General features: G+C 38.1%; 1 protein-coding gene and 1 long non-coding RNA gene across 5 annotated transcripts in view; both read left to right on the top strand.

The window, feature by feature from the left end:
- The window catches only part of RIPK2 (receptor interacting serine/threonine kinase 2), a 37,506-nt gene extending 18,327 nt beyond the window's left edge, over nt 1–19,179 (top strand). Inside the window, exons 4-12 of one of the 4 annotated variants that reach the window (XM_036031102.1) lie at nt 377–534; nt 1,273–1,322; nt 2,083–2,244; nt 7,581–7,666; nt 10,119–10,208; nt 11,196–11,289; nt 12,871–12,888; nt 12,970–13,020; nt 13,585–13,961. In XM_036031102.1, coding sequence (XP_035886995.1) covers nt 377–534; nt 1,273–1,322; nt 2,083–2,244; nt 7,581–7,666; nt 10,119–10,208; nt 11,196–11,289; nt 12,871–12,888; nt 12,970–13,020; nt 13,585–13,922 — 1,047 coding nt within the window. In that variant the 3' untranslated portion in view covers nt 13,923–13,961. Of the gene's footprint in view, nt 1–376; nt 535–1,272; nt 1,323–2,082; nt 2,245–7,580; nt 7,667–10,118; nt 10,209–11,195; nt 11,290–12,870; nt 13,021–13,584; nt 13,962–17,690 lie in introns of those variants that run through there. The other 3 variants (XM_036031101.1, XM_036031104.1, XM_036031103.1) reach the window with 3 other exon arrangements.
- Nucleotides 11,793–12,112, top strand: LOC118501703. Its single transcript, XR_004904341.1, has 2 exons — nt 11,793–11,881; nt 12,045–12,112. It is a non-coding gene; the product is annotated as an uncharacterized LOC118501703 (long non-coding RNA).
- Nucleotides 19,180–20,071: the final 892 nt, after the last annotated feature.

Consider the following 20,071-nt stretch of genomic DNA (forward strand, 5'->3'; position numbering starts at 1 on the left):
TAGTTTAGCAGATCTGTGAGTTATAGGTGAATTTGAAAATCACATGCTATGAAGCTATTTATCACAAACAGTAAAGTGTTTAGTGTATACACTTATCTAGATTATAAGGAAAAAATAATCCTCTTTCCTTTTTCAAAAGTCTCCCTTTTGAAATTTGTAATAGTTTGCTAAACTTCAAGCCAGTATGTACTGCTTCTAGAGTTATTGGGCTCAGTACTATGTAATCCAAGAAACTTATGGAATATGTAGAAATAAAATATTAACATCTATAATATTTCCTCTGGTCTCATATTGAATACATGTGAAGAAAGGCAATTGATTCTTGGATTTGTTTGAAGAGAAAATCTTTAAATTCAGTCACTCTTTTCCCTCACAGATTGCAGACTTTGGTTTGTCAAAATGGCGCATGATGTCCTTGTCACAATCACGAAATAGCAAATCTGCACCAGAAGGAGGGACCATTATCTATATGCCACCTGAAAACTATGAGCCTGGACAAAAATCAAGGGCCAGTGTCAAGCATGACATATATAGGTATAGTGCATTAGTTATGCTCTGAGTTAACTTGTCTAAAAACAAGATTAATCCATCAGAATTTTGAAAGTACATTTTAAAGTGTGATTTTTCTTCTTCTCTCCTAAGTATGGGGAAAATAAAATCAAGCCCACAGTGGCTGGTATTTCTGAAATTAAACATGCTTTGCTTTAAGCCACTTTTATGTCCTTAAAAACATTTTAAAACACATCTTTTTGTCCTGTCAATTTATAATATAATACTTCAGGGTTTATTCATGTGTAACTTTGATGTGGGCAGTGGGGTGGGGAGAGGGACACAGATAGGGACAGTCTGGTTATCACTTAACACTACTGAAGAAGACAGTACTTAGACCAGAACAAAGTCAATAAATAGGGCTACATAGGACAGTTTTCTTACTGCTCTCTATTTTGTGTGAATAATGAAATCATATAATTAGAGGGTATAGCTTATGTAGGTGTTTAAGAATGATTACTGAATTATCCACAAGTTATTTTTGCATGTAACTTCATTTTTATTACAGTAATTGCCAAATTTTTCAATTTAAGATTAATTCCCTTTTAAAACAAACTGATTATTCATCATCTTGGTTCTAAACACTTAATTCTCAATACAATTCACTACTTTGTCATTTTCAGAAAAGGATATCTCCATAGTCAGCTTTTAAATTTAGTATTATAGTTTACTATGCATAGCTAGTTTATAATATACTGCCTATATATTTTTATCTTAAAACAGCTATGCAGTTATCACATGGGAAGTCTTATCCAGAAAACAGCCTTTTGAGGGTAAGTGTTCTGGGAAACATCATGTTGGTGGGCCACATGTAGAATTCTCTAAAGCTCATTTTATTTTAAGTCTGCCTACCATTCATTTTGTAGAAAATACACTATAAAACATAACTTACCACGAATCCACTGTGCACCGAAAAATGTACTAGATTCAAATCAGAAAAATTAGATTCTAATTCTTGTTTTGACAGTAATTAGTTCTGTCATCAAGCTACTTTCTTGTCTTCATTTTTCTCTGTGAAATGAGAATTTTGAATTCCTATTTCTAAGATGCATTCCAACTATCAAACTCTTCATATGAAAATTTAATTAGTGGTCCCAGTACAAAGACCAGCAAATATTAAAGAATGTTTAAATTTTCTGAAAATATTTCTTTATTTTGATGTTTGTATAAGTCAGCTTGCTGTGTAGCAGACACCTCAGAATCTCAGTAGCTTACAAAACAAACATTTATTTCTCAATTACATTGGATATTAGTTGCTGTGGCCCTTCCTGGGTCTAGTAAGTTCAGCTCAGCTTGCCCAAATCCAATCACATGGTAGAGCCCAGTGCCAATGAGGTGACGATGTAAACTCCACCCATGGAGGCAGACAAGCCTTGTGATGGCTGGGTATACATATTTCCTTTACAGAACAGGGGCAGTGAATTAGTCCCAAGATTTCAAGATTTCCTCATTTTCACTTGGTTGGGTGTGGAGTGCATTTAACATAATTGGATCATAAAATATTTCTAATGAATGACATTTATTTGTTGACAGAAGTCACCAATCCTTTGCAGATAATGTATAGTGTGTCACAAGGACATCGACCCGACACTAGTGAAGAAAGCCTGCCATTTGATATACCTCATCGAACACTGATGATTTCGCTCATAGAAAGTGGATGGGCACAAAACCCAGATGAAAGGCCATCCTTCCTAAGTGAGTAAATACTTTCCTCTGGACCTTCCAAATTAAAAAATAGTGAATATACTCTGAATAAAATACTCCTTGAAACACAAATTAGATGACAAGCTCAAAGTTGTTTTTATTCTCTTTACTCCTGTTATTCATAGTATTAATAAAAAGGTAACCGCTTCTAGAGCAGAATTGAGATTCCTAATAGAAAAGAAATCTAATAGGGGTAATAATTCCATTCTTGTATGCAACAGATATCTACCGAACCCTTCCCCTGTGCCATGCCTATGAGGTGAGCACTGGGAGCAGAGTAGTGACCAAGACAGTCTAAGTTGCTAAATTCCTGTATCTCACATCCTAGTTGAGAAAGCAGAGAAAAAAACAAATAAATAAACAAGCTGTAAATTACAGGAGTCCTATAAGGAAATAAGCAAGGTAACAATGGAAGGGGAAGGAAACCCTTTTACTTAGGAACAAATGTTTAAAGTGAAATTCACAGCTTGAAAGAAGGCAGCCTTCTACAGCTAAAGGCAGGTATTTCAGACAGAGAAAACAGCCAGGGCAAGCATTCAGCTGGAAGAGGAAAGTTTGTATTTGAGAAAAACAAAAGAGGCCTGAGTGGCTGGAATACAGTGAGCTGGAAAGGGAATGATGCGCAGAGAGAAGGAGAGGCTGCTACTATCATGAAAAGGCTAGATATTTGTTCCCAGTACAGTGGGACACCATGGAAGCATGTCTCATAGAAAATGAGCTGATCTAATGTGAGTTTAGAAGTCACTCTTGCTGCTGTGTGGAATGAAGGCAGAGACTAGCCAGGAGACTTTCCTAATTGGCAGGGTAATCCTGGAGGCAGAAAAATTAGACAAAATTAAGATTTACTTCAGGGGGAAAAATAGATCATCACCTAAATGAAGACATAGGGGAAAATTTCATGTCCTTGGATTAGAAGAGTTCTAGAATATGACATCCAATACAAAATCCATAAAAGAATTGATATTTGGACTTCACAGAAACTGAAATTGTTTGCATTCCAAAGATGTATTAAAAATGAAAAGACAAGCCACAGACTGGGAATATTCATTCCAACTAAAAAATGAAATATATTTTCCACTCAAAACTTATATTCAGGACTCATCAGTGTTATATTAAAAAAATCAAAATTTGCTAAAATAATGGGTTCACATTTTATCTCTTATTTCCCAGAACTGTGTGGGAGGTTACTACCTCCTTTGTCCCCAGTGCCACTTCCAAATAGTTTCTTCTCCATTTCCTTAAAGTTCTAGCTCTTCTGCTGATCATGCATTAGACAATACTACTTCCTCTGCACAACTCCTGGGTTTTCCCTGCTATTGCCTGAAGACTGGAGCATCTGGCCTCCTGACTTCTCCACCTGCATTAGTCAGGACTCTGAGTACTTGAGAATCCTCTACACTCTACAACTCCAGAGTACTTCTCTCCTATACTTTGTCCTGTTAACACAGTCTGCCTTGGTTGACAGTCTCCTGAACTCAGTGTCCCCAGGCACATCCTCATGCACATCCTTCTCTCAAGGCAGGAAGCCTGGCAATCCTAGGGCTCACTGCATGTTTCTTATTTCTCAGATCACTGTCCTTTGTTGCCTGATGGCCACTGTCTTAAAAACCACTCACTGTTTTGTATATTTCTCTGGCTTTTTGGATTTCTTCAGGCAAGGGAGTAAATTTGCCCCTATTACTCCATCTTGACCACAGTGGAACTTCCTGGTTTCTCTTTAAATCAATGGCTCAAACTGGGCCCTAAACACTGCTTCTTAAATATATATGCTGTTCCATTCTGACATACCAGCTGTTCTTAAGGTATGGTGAGGGACTCCAGAGGTGGGGCAGAGGGCGCCAGCCACCTTCTTGCCGCGAGTCCTCTCCACCCAGCTGCCCATCTCTGCCCCTCCTACTTGGATGACTGTGTCTTCTTTAACTCTTTGGTTGTCAGACTTCCATACAGTTCGATTTTCCCTCAGTTCTGGTTGTTTTTTATTTTTAAATTGTTGTTGTCCTTCTTTTGGTTGTGTAAGGAGGCACAGTGTATCTACCTATGCCTCCATCTTGGCCAGAAGTCTCATTTTTCTTAATAGTGTCTTTTGAAGTGTAAAAGTTTTCAATATTTTAAAGTTCAATGATCAGGTTTTTATGAATCCTGTTTTTTTTATGTCATATATAAGAATTATTTGCCTAACAAGGTCATGAAGATTTTCTCCTATGTTAACATTTACCTGCATGATCCATTTCAGGTTAATTCTACATACGGTATGAGGGTTAAGATTCTAAATTTATCTGTTCCCCTGTGTCTATCCAACTGTCCTAGCACCATTTGTTGAAATGACTCTACTTTTCCCCATTAAATTGCCTTTGTAATTTTGTCCTAAAAAGCAGTTGACCATAAATGTAAGGGTTTAATTTTAAACTCTCTATTCTGTTTCTGTTCCATTGATCCATATGTCTATCTTCTTTTTACATCCCCCTACTCCCTTCCCCTTTCATAACCATCAGTTTGTCCTCCATGTCTATGGGTCTGTTTCTGTTTTCAGTTTTTATTTTTTGAAAATATATTTACTTGATTATGCTATTATAGTTGTCCCATTTTCCCCCTTTATTCCCCTCTGCCCTGCGTACCACTTCCCACCCACATCTGTCCCCTTTAGTTCATGTCCATGGGTCATACATATAAGTTCTTTGGCTGCTACATCTCCTAGACTATTCTTAACCTCCCTCTATTTTCTATCTACCATTTACACTGCTTATTCCCTGTACCTTTTTCCCCCCTCCCACTCCCCTGCTGATAAACCTCCATGTGATCTCCATTTGTATGGTTCTACTTCTGTTTTAGCTTGCTTAGTTTGTTTTTTTAGGTTCAGTTACTAATATTTCTGACTTTTTTGTCATTTCACTGTTTATATTTTTTATTTTCTTTTTCTTAGATAAGTCCCTTTAACATTTCATATAATAAGGGCTTGGCAATGATGAACTCTTTTAACTTGCCCTTACCTGGGAATCACTTTATCTGCCCTATCATTCTAAATGATAGCTTTGCTGGATAGAGTAATATTGGATATAGGTCCTTGGTTTTCATGACTTTGAATGCTTCTTTCCAGCCCCTTCTTGCCTATAAGGTCTCTTTTGAGAAATCAGCTGGTAGTCTTCTGGGAACTCCTTATAGGTAACTGCTTCCTTTTCTCTTGTTGCTTTTAAGATTCTTTCCTTATCTTTAATCTTGGGTAATGTAATTATGATATGCCTTGGTGTGTGCTTCCTTGGGTCCAACTTCTTTGGGACTCTCTGAGCTTCCTGGACTTCCTGGAAGTCTATTTCCTTTGCCAGATTAGGACAGTTCTCCTTCATTATGTTTTCAAATAAGTTTTCAATTTCTTGCTCTTCCTTTTCTCCTTCTGGCACCCCTAAGATTTGGATGTTGGAACATTTAAAGTTGTTCCGGAGGTTCCTAAGCCTCTCCTCATTTTTATTTTTTTAATTCTTGCTTCTTCATTTTGTTCTGGTTGCATGTCTATTTCTTCTTTCTGGTCCAAACCATTGATTTGAGTCCCAGTTTCCTTCCTTTCTCTGTTGGGTCCCTGTACATTTTCCTTTATTTCACTTTTCATAACCTTCACTTTTTTCTCTATTTTTTGACCATACTCAACCAATTCTGTGAGTATCCTGATTACCAGTGTTCTAAACTCTGTATCTGGTAGGTTGGCTATCTCTTTGTCACTTATTTATATTTTTTTGGAGCTTTGATCTGTTCTTTCATTTGGGCCATATTTTTTTGTCTCAGTGCATCTGTTATGTAGTAAGGGCAACCCACATTGCTGCTTTGTGATGCTGTATGTGTGGGAGGCATCCAAGAGGAAACAACGCTGCTTACTCTGCTCTCAGCCAGGGCTTTCAGTCACTCCTGCTGCTACCCACAAGCAAATCGGGACCTTCTGATGCTGAGTCCTTGGAGGGTGATTTTGTGTATGTTCTAGGACCCTGTGGTTCTCTCCAACAAACTCTCCTGTGAAGCTGGTTGTTTCTTCCACCCCCTCAACCCTCAGGTTTTTTGAGTCAGAGATTTTGAAGCTTTAAGTCCTTGGTTGTTGAACTTCCATACAGTTCAATTTTCTGGCAGTTCTGGTTGGTTTTTTGTTTTAAAATTTGTTCTTGTCCTTTTGGTTGTATGAGGAAGCACAGTGTATCTACTTACATGTCCATCTTGGCCAGAAATGTATTTTGTTTTGTTTTTAGATTCCACATATAAATTAAGTCACATGGTATTTGTCTTTTCTCTGTCTTACTTATTTCACTTAATATAATATACTCTGTATCCATCCATGTTATCTGTAATGGCAGGATTTCATTCTTTATGTGGTTGAGTAATATTCCATTGTATATGTACCACATCTTTATCCATTCATCTACTGATGGACACTTAGGTTGCTTCCATATCTTAGCCATTGTAAATAATGTTGCTGTGACTATAAGTGTGCACATATCTTTTCAAATTGGTGTTTTTGTTTTCTTTAGATACAGTTTTAGAAGTGGAATTGCTGGGCCATAAGGCAGTTCCATCTTTAACTTTTTGTGGAAACTTCATACTGTTTTCCACAGTGGCTATACCAATCTGCATTCCCACCAACATTACACCAAGTTCCCTTTTCTCCACACCCTTCCCAGCACTTGTTGTTTGTTGATTTATTGATGGTAGCCATTCTCGCAGTGTGAGGTGATACCTCATTGTGGTTTTAATTTGCATCTTACTATTAGTGACATCTAGCATCTTTTCATATGTCTATTGGCCATCTGTATATACTCTGTGGAGAAGTGTCTATTGAGCCATTCTGACCATTTTTTCAATTGGATTGTTTGTGGTATGAGTTCCTGATATTTTTTGGATATTAACCCCTGATTGGATGTATCATTTACAAATAACTTTCCACATTCAATAGGTTGCCTTTTTGTTTTGCTGATGGCTTTCTTTGCTGTGCAGAAGCTTTTTACTTTGTTGTTTTCCCACCTGTTTGGTTCTGCTTTTGTTGTCCTTGTTTGAGGAGACATACTAAGAAAATATCACTAAGACTGATACCAAAGAGTTTATTGCCTGTTTTCTTCTAGGAGTTTTGTGATTTCAGGTCTCATATTTAAGTCTTTAATCCACTTTGAGTTTATTTTCCTGTATGATGTAGATATGATGTCTCTAGGCCCATAACAAAGGCTGTTAAGACAGTTGATTGTCATCAGTTTGGGGAAAAACTGACTTAAGGTCTTATCAATTAAATATTAGTATTTGTACTATTCAACTTAATGCTTATATACAATCTGAACTCTGATGTTATTTTTCTTATTTAGAATGTTTAATAGAACTTGAACCAGTTCTCAGAACATTTGAAGAGATAAGTTTTCTTGAAGCTGTTATGCAACTAAAGAAAACAAAGGTAAATCCATTGCTAAATGAAGTGCTGGAATTCAGACTTTAAACAATTACATATTAGTCATGAAAATTTTTAGTTTAGTTTATAGTTCTTACCTGTATACTTTTTACACGTATGGGCTACAGTATTGGGGTGGTGATGCAGACCCGGCCAGTGGGGTCCATGTGTTGTGGCTGCAAGAAACAAATTCACACAGACTACAGAAGTCCTATGGAGAAAAAGGGATGGCATGGCCACTCTCTGAGTGAGAGAGAGCCCCGACGCCTGCCTGAACAGACTTTTATTGTTTTTCTGGGTACATTACATCAAGGATGGTCCTCATTTACTATGTACAGGTTCACTTTAGGTGTTTACCTTTTACAAATAACAAAGGAGAGGAAGTTGCTAATTACTTCAGAGAAAAAGAATATTTGCAAATGCAAAGGAAAAAGTGGTTGAACTGGTTACACTCCATCCTTGGGGGGTTTAGCACAGATTTTAGGAAGTTACTTTAAAGATACGCAATAAACGTGCTGCCTCAATTCAGGATGAGGGAGTTTTAGCAGAAAGCAAGCCTCAGCAGCCTAGGTACAATGCAGGCCTGATTCCCCACGGGTAAACCAATCCATGGGATTGGCTCCTGTGTGCCCACTCACTCCCACTGGTTTTCCAAATCAGGGGCTGGGCTAAATTTGCTATGCCACACGAATAGGTTCCCTATAGGGTGGGAGAGTTTATTAGAGACTATAAATATTATTCTTCTGTCACCTAAAAGCTCCTCCATTTCATTCAAATTGGCCACCTCCAAATTTCAAAGATGTTTGAACTCCTATATATTAAATTTAAATGCAATATATAATAACTGCCAGTGTTTACAATGAATTCCCTAAATCAACTAGAGATTAGTTAAATCTACATTTATTTCCCTAAAGTTTTAGTACATTCAAAGCAATAGATGTCTGGGTTCTCTCACTTTTCTTTGTCCAGTATTCTCAGGCTTTTCTGAGATTTAAGTTATGCTGTGGGATTTTTACTAAAAATTGAGGCCAAAATGTGTATTTTTAAACTGTTTTTTTTTTTAGTTGTCCTCACTTGATATTGCATAGAACACAGTAGTAGTTGATATGGATCTAAAACAGGTGCCTTACTCACTTATGCTGGCTCTTGCCAGTCAGAGGAACTGAACAGACCTAATACTGCAGGGTTTTATTAACATTATCAAAAGATGTTTAAAAAGCAACTATAGTCCTTTAGGGATGGAGCATAATTTAGCACTTACTGAGTTTCATTATATTGCATTTGAAATGTGACAATAAAAATCATTAGTTATGATCCAAACTCTTAAATTGTTTACTTATCACTAACTGACATTGCTGTTGGCCTCTTGCAAGTTGCCAGGTGGATTGATATAGCTTTTGGTTTGGAAGGGACACACATAAAGGAAACAGCTACCCTTAACTGAACTAAAAATTGACAGTGATAGTACTAGTTAGTGCCTGAGTTTTTTAAGGAACTAAAGGTGAACTATGTTAATTATTTTGATAAATTTCCACTGACTTCCTACTTCTGAGTAGGTACAGTCTTTTCCAGAACATTCCAATTTTTCTACTCAGTAGATAAAAACTTTCAATAACATTTCTTTTTGCTTTACTTTTCAGTTCCCTTTTCTTTCTTCATAACTTTCTCTTCTAAGCAGAGGTTAATAGAAAGGTCTGTTCTCTTGGTTTTAAAATAGAAGAGAACCATTCCAGTTCCTTTTTGTCCCCAAACAACTTTCACATTAGGATCTATATTTAAAACTGTTAATTTTAAAAGAAATTTTTACTTTTTACCCCTGGCTGGTGTAGCTCAGTGGATTGAGTGCTGAACTGTGAACCAAAGGGTTGTGGGTTTGATTCCCAGTCAGGGCATATCCCTGGACTGCGGGCCAGGCCCCCAGTAGGGGGCATGCAAAAGGCAACCACACAAAATTGATGTTTCTCTCCTTCTCTATTCTTCCCTTCCCCTCTCTCTAAAAATAAATAAATAAAAACTTAAAAGAAAAGAAATGTTGAGTTTTTAAATAAAGTAATTAAAGTATTAAATATATATTCTCAAATACCTAAATATCATTTAATAATAGCATTACTTTCATCATTATTTTTAACTTGCTGTGTTGTTTTCACTTGGAGTGGTTGTAGTTATTTTTTAATTTTAAAAAATCCTTATATCAGTTCTGGTAAAACTGGTAGGGCAAGAATATTATCTCCATTGTATAGGTGAGATAATGAGGTACATGAAAGTGAGTGACATAATACCACACATAGCTAGCAAACAGCAGAGCCAAAAGTAGAATACAAATTTAATAAGATTTTTCATAAAGAAATTTCTGAAAACAAAGATCACCATTTAGTGTGTGAGTTGCTTTGTTTGAGTGTTTTACTCAATTTCTTAATCATCTCCAATTAAAATACATATATATATATATTCATTCCAGTTGCAGAGTGCTTCAAGTACTGTTCACTTATGTGACAAGAAGAAATCAGAATCATCTCTGAACATATCTCTAAATCATAGTCCACAAGAGGTAAAAAAAAAACTGTTTATAAACTCAAACTGTGAGAAGAATATGCAAAGTCATTTACTCTAACTCCTTCTTTTGTATTCAGGAAGCTAGCCTGGGAGGTTACAGGGTCTGTCAGGTAGTCTGGGAAGTCCCCACTGGAACTGCAGCACTTCTCCTTTGAGTTGCCCCCACAGAGCACAGTTCTGCCTTGTTTGGCACTGACTGTAGTGCTCCACTGACTACAGTTCTGCTTCTACAGTTATGCCTGCCTGCCCTTTCCTGTTATGGTGATTAATAAAAGAAAAATGCTATTTGCATACCTATCCACAAAGAAAGATTTCTTCAGGCACATTCATGCAGGCTTGCCTCATATTGGTCATTTCATTTAAGAATATGTGTGTTCATTCACTTTACAGATTCAGAAAATAGCTTCAAAAATGAACCATAAAGCACTCTACATGGTCTCTGAATCACCTTTACATACAGTATCTCATTGGATCTCTGAGCCCACACATGCACATTTTTAGATAGTACAGAGATCACAGAAAAAGAACCAGAGAGCCAGAGGGCTGAACCTTGTAGAAGGTGAGTTCATAACTCCATGATGGAGCTAGAAGTAGGTGGAGCTCTCCCCTGCTTCTCCATGTACCCCTTCATGTGGAAGGAATCAGACACATTGAGAGTGAGCATTTGCTCTGAATCAGCAGGTAACCAGAGTTACAGCTTTCAAATTTCCCATCAACTGTACAAAGCCTCTGAGATCAAATAGCAAATACTGAAAAACTAATGATTTATAATGCGTTAGTTATTGTACCCCCTATGTGAGTTGATAAAATCAAGTTTTTTGTTTATTTGATATGTGTCTTTACTTTTATAAGGTGAATATCTATAATGATCTTAATTCGTTGCTTATAATAAACCAAACACAAGAACTATTTAGAAATTAAAGCTGTATAACTTTTCAAATGGCTTTTCATTAACCTAAACTGTTTATCCCATTTACTTTAGGAATCATGTGGATCCTCTCAGCTTCATAAACATAGTGCTTCCCCCGGAACCTCAAGGTCCCTGTCAGCTCCTCAAGACAATGATTTTTTATATAGTATGTAATTTTTTTTAGTCAGTATGATTTGTAAATTTTCCTTTTTTTCAAGATGATATTCTTGGCAAACCATCATGGTTTGTATGACACATGTCTTTTATTTGCATTATCTCATTTTTACAAAGGGACAGAGAATAAAGATGTTTTAGGGATGTTCAACAGATACACTTAAGTATCAAAGACATGATGTTAGACATTGTAGAAAAAATTTAAAAATCTCTTGCAAGAAAAAGGAGCAATGTCTAAGTATCGACAGTGTGAGATAGAAAGTGAGGTAACAGGGAGGTGGACACAAAACTGGTGTTTCAGTGGGAGAGTAGCATTTTAATAAGTACTTTCACAACAACCTTGTGAGGGAGACTTTCCTCATTTTACAGATTTTTAAGATCAAGACTTCTGGATCACATGGTTAGTAGCTGACAAATCCAAGACTCGAAGCCAGGTCTTTGATAAATGTTTTCATGTCACTCTGCTATACCATGTGGTCATCATGAAGAGCTATTTCTGACTGAAGATTGGACCTATAGTTTTAAAGGATGGGCATTCCAGGCACAGGAACAGCATAGAGGCTCAGCAGCAAGAAAACAGAACAGTGAGTAGTCGGGATTATCTGAAGAGGGAATGAAGGAGAGGAGCAAAGGTCAGTAGGGTGGCATCCAACACCAGGCCGCACTGTCTGGGCTTTCCCTTGGGTAGGGAGCAACGAGTGCAAATTTTTGAACAAGGGTATGACATGATGAAATCTTTTGTTTTAGGAAGATTCATCCTGGCCAGAGTCTGTAGGATATTTTGGAAGGAAAAGGAGACAAGGTGCAGAGATCAGTGAGTAGACTCTTGGTCTATTGCTGCAGCACAGCTGAGACTAGGTTGCCTGATCAGAGTACAGGAAGAGAGGAAGGTGTGCCAGGTGTATGGACACTCTAATAGGACTTGATAACTTTTCACTTGTAGGAGGGAACAGAGAGAAATAAAGCTGTGACTGGGAGAATACTGGTGTTAACAACTGAAATAGATTTTAAAGTTAAGATGGATAATTAACTTTTTTATGTTTTTTTAATCTGAGGTACTCAGCAATGTATATAAGGGTGATGTCCAGTGGGCTACTTAAAAATCTGAGACTGAGGTTCTGTGAAGTCAGAAAATTTAATTACGTAGACTTGGGAAGAGAGGTGACAGGTGAGGCCCTGAGGCTGAATTGGATTACCAAAGGAGAGTGTAGAGACATACGTCATGCACAGAATTAGAGGACACATTTAAACTGCAGGAGGAGGAAGATGACATGGAAGAAGAAAGAGGAGATGGTGTAAAGAAGTGAATTTCCATGATTTTTAATTTACATAGGAGCAACAAGCACAAACAGAAGTACGGTAGAAACATTCAGTATAAACCTTTTTATATGTTCTAACAAATATGTACTTGTAGAATTAGGTTTATGAGCCAGCTTTAACAGCAATGAAAAATTACAGATATTTGAGTAAATATGACCAAATATGACCTCGTCTGTATGACCAAATGTTGATACTTGATCTAATGGGAATAGGTAAGGAATATTCTACCCCAATGAAGATGTTGTTTTTTCAGGAAAAACCCAGGACTTCTCTACCCCGCCTCACCTCCCAGTAAATCACAGCTGCGACAACATGTGTGTAGCTCAAAGGGCCACATTCTGTGACCACAAGACTGCCCTGTGCTCTTTAGCAATAAATCCACCCTCAGCCAAGGGAAAATCAGGTAAATATCTACTATGAGGCACTTGCGATACCATTCACCTTACAACCACATGCTCAGTAGATGTGCCATACAGTGTTTTGTCTTGATTTCCTTAATATGATAAACATATACATTCTTAAGTTGTAAAGTGCTTCCAATCCCAGAATGCAAGAGGGCTGATATGTAACCACAGGCTCAATGGTATACCATGAGCATCACTCTAGGGAGGGAGGCTAAGAGGAGATGTGACCTGATACCTTACTAAAAGCAAAGTTATTTCCATTTATTTAACAAATATACTGGTATCTTTTATATATTTTTTAAAAAACCTGAAAAATGGTGTTGCCCCTGTGATTTACAGCATATAAAAAGGCAGTGCTTTTTTTCTGGGACAGGATGGGAAGAGATAACTCAAATATCTTAATGCTTCCTAAAACAACAGCATCCCCCCAAAATACTAGTTTTCCATATTAGCACAATCATAGTAAATTAGGTTTTATGCCTTATCATTTCTTTTTTCATCTCATTTTACTCCTCACTACATATCTGTCCTTACCTTTTAATTGTTACCCCTGCTCTGTAAAGAATGGTCACAGCCTGGAGTGGCCCAGCAGTGGATCCAGAGTAAAAGGGAGGATGTTGTGAGCCAGATGACCGAAGCCTGCCTTAACCAGTCACTGGATGCCCTTCTGTCGAGGGACCTGATCATGAAGGAGGACTATGAACTTATCAGCACCAAACCCACAAGGACTGCAAAAGTCAGACAGTTACTGGACACCACTGACATCCAAGGAGAGGAATTCGCCAAAGTTATAGTACAAAAGCTGAAGGACAACAAGCAGATGGGTCTTCAGCCATACCCGGAAATACTGCCAGCTTCTCAGGCACCATCTTTAAATTTATTTCAAAACAAAAGCTTATAGGTGACTCTTTTTCAAGAAGAAAATTCAGTTTATTAAAAGGTATTTTATATTTATTTATGTTGCCCTGATCAGACTGTTGTTATGAAATCCATGTGAGTATTGGTAGCTTTAATGAAGTTTCTCCTTCAGGTAAATATTAGTTTCCTACATGACAGTACAGTATTTTTTTAATTAATGTAGTAGAAAATTTGCATTTTGCTACATAGTTCAACTTTCATCTCTGATTAATTGAAGCTATTTTTAAATGTAGTAATTATATGCTTTTCCTGGCTGGCATAGCTCAGGGGACTGAGCGCAGGCTGTGAACCAAAGCATCGCAGGTTCGATTCCCAGTCAGGGCACATGCCTGGGTTGCAGGCCACAGCCCCCAGCAACCACAAGTTGATGTGTGTTTCTCTCTCTCTCTCTCCCTCCCTTCCTTCTCTAAAAATAAATAAATGACATTTTTTAAAAAATAATTATACGCTTTTTGTACCTAATGATATCTGTAGTTATCAGTCATTTCTCATGGAAATCATCTTCACATTCACTCTGTGGATTATTTATTACTCATCTGAGATGCAGTTTGGTTTTATGCATCAGAGAGAGCACAGCCCTGCCATCCAGGTTCATATCCTCTCCCAAGGGGTGTGTATTAAACTCCCCAGATTACATTTTAAGTGTTATTTATTGAATGATTCTTTTAAAAATTGTTTCAGAAGTAAAACAATTCCAAGTATATATAGAAAAATGTATACTTTTTCTATACATTTTTGTTCATCTTTCCACATGTGTTTCTACCTCCATTTCTGACCTCAACCAATCACAGAGTGAACAGCATGATGTGTTTCCTTCTGTCCCCTTCCTGCTCATTTGGAAAAGAGCCTTTCCTCATACTATTGTTGTTATAGCTTTATCCTGCAGCTCGCTTTCTATGCTAAGTAACATCATCTCTGTACCACACAGAGCTCTGATGCATTCTTTTTAACTGCATAATATCAAAGCAGCTTTTTCTTTTCTTTAAGATACAATGTGAGTTCTTTCTTGGTTATGTCAAAGTAAAAATGTACAAGGAATAATAGCCCTTTTCTGAAAATATTTATCATATTAGCAATGTCAGCAAAAAGTATGATACAGGACAAATTTGAAAGTACAAACTTTCAATAAGCACTACACCAACAGTATGAAAAAATGAGTAAGAGTAGAAATGACTGGATGGCATTGAGGCAATTAAACATATTCAGATTATAAAATATGTATTTTAATTTCCATTTTGGAGGTTGACCTTAACCTGTAGTGCCATATTACTATGGCTCTGAGAAATATGGAAATTAATATGGAAAATGGAAACTAATTAAGTATTGGGTTATCTGTTATTATAACTATTATTTTTTGAAGTGTTAGGATAAAAATTTAATTTGAGAAGTTTCCCCTTTCTTTTTTACATATTCTAAAATTTTATTTATTTTAAATCTTGACGGTTTCTAATAGGCCTTTATACTGGTTTGATGATGTGGTAATCTGATTGGTAAAGTGACCACTGCCCCTTGTTTTCCATTCTGCCTAGATCTAAAAACTCAGCCTTCCAACCAGTCTGTATGCATATGATATATGCATATCAGCTACTCTTCCCCATAATTTAATATGGGGAGACAGAATAGTCATCCATGAGTAGCAACTTATGGTGAAATATTGAAGATCCAAGTGAATATGCAAGCAGCCCTCATCCCTAGTAGAACTGTTGCCATCCCAGCAGCCAGTTTTCATTGCAGCCCACGTTCAATAACAGTGATGTATAGGGAAAGTGTGGCAGGGTATGCTGAGTATAACTGGCCAGAAAACAAGTAGGCCTGGTGCAGAGGTGGTAGTTCAGTGGGCCACACTGGGTGGCACATAGAGTGATAAATGACATTTGGGTCCTATGGTAAGGAAGTTTTTTTCGGTTCCTGCTCAAGCCTTCTAATTAAGTAAAGGAGAATGTCACAACTGCTGTCACATTTTAGGCCCCCTTGTTAACAAAAAGAATAGACTTCAGGTTCAGAACTTTGCAAGAATTTTTTCATTGTTTTAAATTGTATTTTGTTTGAAAATGACCTTCTACATGTAACAATTAGTACTAGTTTTCTATTTTTAATAAAGCTTCATTTTATAGTATCCAAATAAAGACAATTTGAAGTATGAAATTATATAGGTTGTACCTGAATGTGATAATAATCATAGTGGTACTAGGAGAATTGTTACAGAACAAACAAGGGCGGGGGCTGGGACGATATACTATTATTGAAAGAAGGCCCCAGGTCTGTTATGTCTGCCGCCCTAGGAAAGATGTCTCTCAATGCCAGAGATTTGTGAAAAGGAAAGGAAATGTTTATTTAATGCTATACAGACTTCAAGTAGTGACCTAATGTCTTTATCAAAAATCCTAAAGTCCCTAAAACACCCACAGAGTCCTTCCTTCCTTCCCCCTTTGCCCAGTCCAGAGTACCGTATCTCAGGAAAGGAAATAGAAGTCCATGGCTCAGGCAGTCCTCTGCTTCTTCCCAGTTAGTCCTCCATCTCGACTGGGAAACCTCCCTGGGTTCCCGGCACCCTCAGCTGAGTCACCGGGATCTCTGCTAAAACCAGGTGGTGGTTCCCCTTCTAAAGCTGTGGGGGTCCCCACTCTGTCCAGGTCGCGTGGTTCTCCCTCTCAGGGTTGCGGGAGTCTCCACTCTGCTAAAGATGTGTGGTTCTCTCCCTCTCAGGGCTGCGGGAAGGGAGAGTCCCCACTCTACCCAGGCCGCGTGGTTCTCTCTCAGTGGCTGCCGTGTCTGGGTTTAAATCCTCCGCGCCAATCTTCTGCAGCCCCATTTCCGACTCCTCCTACCCTTGGGCACACTTGCCCTCAATCTGCTGTCTTCTCCAGCTTTTCTGGTCGCCATCGTGGGTCTAGGCAGGTGTCCCCCATGTCATGGAGCCAATCTTCTCCCAGCTCCCACGCAGGCACTGTAACTCAAGAGACCTGCCCCCCAGTCACATCTTGGGGGGAGATCCCTTTCCATCCCCCTGGCCTTGAGCATGGCCATAGCTATTTAGCATATCTAAGTGACCAGCCAAAGGCTATAGGTATGCTAAATGACCATGCCATGGATTAGCTGCAAAGCTGCCCTGCATGTTCTTGCTCTGTGTGCCCCTTCCCCCAACTCACACCTGTGGGGGAAGGGGTGAAGACACCTTAAAATCTCCTGGACACCTTAAGTTCTGGACCCCATTTCAAATGCCTATTTGGGATCCCCCCTCTTGGCTGCACCCTGTAACAGAATGACAGATTAAGGTTCATTCACTCTGGAAAGGGACCAAATAATCTATAATGATCTGTTTTAACTAGGAACTATTAGATAACACTGAGGATTGCACTCTTCACACTGTATTTTAGGATGGTGCTTCCAGAAGTGCAGTCCACAGAGCTGCTGCCATGGTGTGGCAGCACTGGAGCATGTTAGAAATGCAAACCTGTGGTGCCACCTCAGACCTTCTGAACCTGGCTCTGGTTTGAGGCCCAGGAAGCTCTTGTAACAAACCTTCCAGACCATTCATTATGCATGCAAAAATTCCAGACCTCTTGTTTTAAAAAGTACTATAATTGTGCATAAAATAATTTCTCTTTAGTTCACAAATCTGTTTTCCTTATGTCTCGCCGTTGTCTTCAGAATGTACAGGCTCAGAACCAAGGTTTGATTAAAATATTTCACATTATTTTGCATGCAAGTTAAATTCCTAAAACAAGTTTGGTTATGTTTTGTTTTTTAGAAAGATCACTTAACCACAATAATCAGGCCAGTAGGCTTGAATCTTCTTTAAGGGAGAAGTTCAGAGGGACAGACACTTGAATGATGACAGCAAGACAAAAAGACTGACTGCTAAAGGTTCTACCAACAAGACTGGGGTCCAGGAGGAGTGCCAAGCAGTGGGGCTGCTTTACATTTCCTTCCTTGTCAGTCATCCTCCGCCCACCCTTACACCCTCAGTGAAATACCTGGTTTCCTAATTTATGCAGAAAAGTTTTATGACCAGTTGGGAGAACAGGAGAATCAGTAAACATTCACATTTAGCCATCCTCACAAGCATCTCATTAGTTTGAGAAATTTATTTCTCCTCTAAAATTGCACCTCCTATCCCTCACAGAGCCTGATTCCCCAACCATTTCTTGCATTTTTCTCTCTCTCTCTCTCCAATGGATGATTTCTTCCTCAATCAAGATTTCCTTCAAAAACAAAACTCCTTTACTTCTCCTATATATCTCTTCTAATCCATTTCCTGGAAAATTATTCTAACTGCCTCTACTCTTACTACGAATTTTGTTCTTAATCATTTAAAATTTGATGTCATAGAATTAATGACTCTCTAGGTTGAAAGGAACAGTTATGCATTGTGTATGCATCAAATTCCTCTACATTACAGATGTTAAGCAAAAACTTCCACTGATGACAGGGATCTACTGCCCATTCAGAGTGCCCTCATCCCCAGACAGTTCTGTCAGGTAATCTTTCCTAGGCTGGTTTAGAAATTGACTTCCTATAGTTTGTATCCACCAGTCCTGAATCCAAACCTTGGGACAGAGTAAACAATAAATCTCATGCATGCGTATATGACAGCTCTTTATGTATTTCCAGGTAACTATCCTGTTCCTGGTAACTTCTTTTTTATGCTTCAAAATAATCCCCTTTCCTTCAGTGGTTAAAGAGGATTGATCTGTATTCCTGTACAGAATGGTACCTGTCACTGACACAATGCTCCAGTCTAGTTAGGTCTCACCAACACAGTAGGATATCTCCTCCTGTATAACTAATATACTAAAAGCCCATTTATCATCATCACCTATCATTGTTGAATTGATATGTCACTGTCAGCTAAAATACTCTTACTGTACCATTTTTGCCTTCTCTCCTTTTTTTTATATGTCCTCTGTCCATGGATTCCAAGTGATCAGTTTAACTCTCCTAACCTGCTTTTCAGGATATGTGTGTGTGTGTGTACTGTTTCTGATGGTAACAGATGCTGAGGGAGTCAGACAAAGAGGGCTTTGTTGGCACTGTGCCACTGGGGAGAATCTGCTGAAGCTGGAGCCCCTACAGTATGTCGTATTGGAATCAAACCTCTTACTGCTGAAAATCACAGGGCCTCTGATCTCAGCACCATCAGATAAGCTGCCAGAAAAATAACATCTTAGATACCCATTTAACAGGAGACAGATGTGTTGTTGATAGAACTGTCTTGCTTTAAAAATTTCTACAAGAAGGCAGAAGAACCAAGTGCACAAATGACAAAACTAATGCAGAAACACCAAAGAGACAAAAGCTAAAAGCATGGCAGAAACAAGGTCGGATCTCTAAAATGTGTTATTTTTAAAAGTATCAGACAAACACATGGCAGAGACTGTATATTCCTAATTATTTTCTGTCCTTTGCCCACAGATAAGCACCATATGAAAATCACAGCATCTTTGGCATGAGAAAAGTACTTCTCCTTTGGCAAGGGGAAGGAATGATTATGGGAAAGGACAGACATGTTCTAGAAATCATCCTGGCTGCTGTTTGCCCTAAGCACTAGTATGATGCTGATTCCTAGGTTGCAAAGATGAGTGATGGTGTGAGGATACTAATCATGATAACATTCCATCCATGTCTCAACATTTATGGTTTTCACTCCCACTGCCACTATCCCAGGCCTGGGCTCATCAACTCCTAAGTTAGTCACTGAAAAAGCTTCCAGGATCATTTTTTCCTTTTTTCACACTGCATCCTACTCTAACAATCTCTCTCTCCATCAGCATATTTATCACATTGTGCCTAGGCTCAAGAAGCAGCAGAAATCTCATTGCTTATTGAATGGAATCTGAACTACAAGGCTTTGTATTTAAGACCCTCCTCTCTTTTTCCTTTTTTGTACTCAGAATTGAATTGGCCTTTTAGGCCCACATATAACACTTTGCCTTCAGCTCTCTTAAATTAAATTTTCTAACTTCATCCCTAATTCATTCCAGTCATTCAGTATATGATTCCTAAATCTGGAATCTCACAGCTCACCATTCACAAATTATAAAATTGCAAATAGTAATTTCATTCAGGTCACTAATTAAAATGCTGAATGGTGCTGGGACAAGGACAAAGTTAATGTATGGACATATTCAT

The sequence above is a fragment of the Phyllostomus discolor genome, chromosome 7 (assembly GCF_004126475.2).
Source record: "Phyllostomus discolor isolate MPI-MPIP mPhyDis1 chromosome 7, mPhyDis1.pri.v3, whole genome shotgun sequence".
Taxonomy (NCBI): domain Eukaryota; kingdom Metazoa; phylum Chordata; class Mammalia; order Chiroptera; family Phyllostomidae; genus Phyllostomus; species Phyllostomus discolor.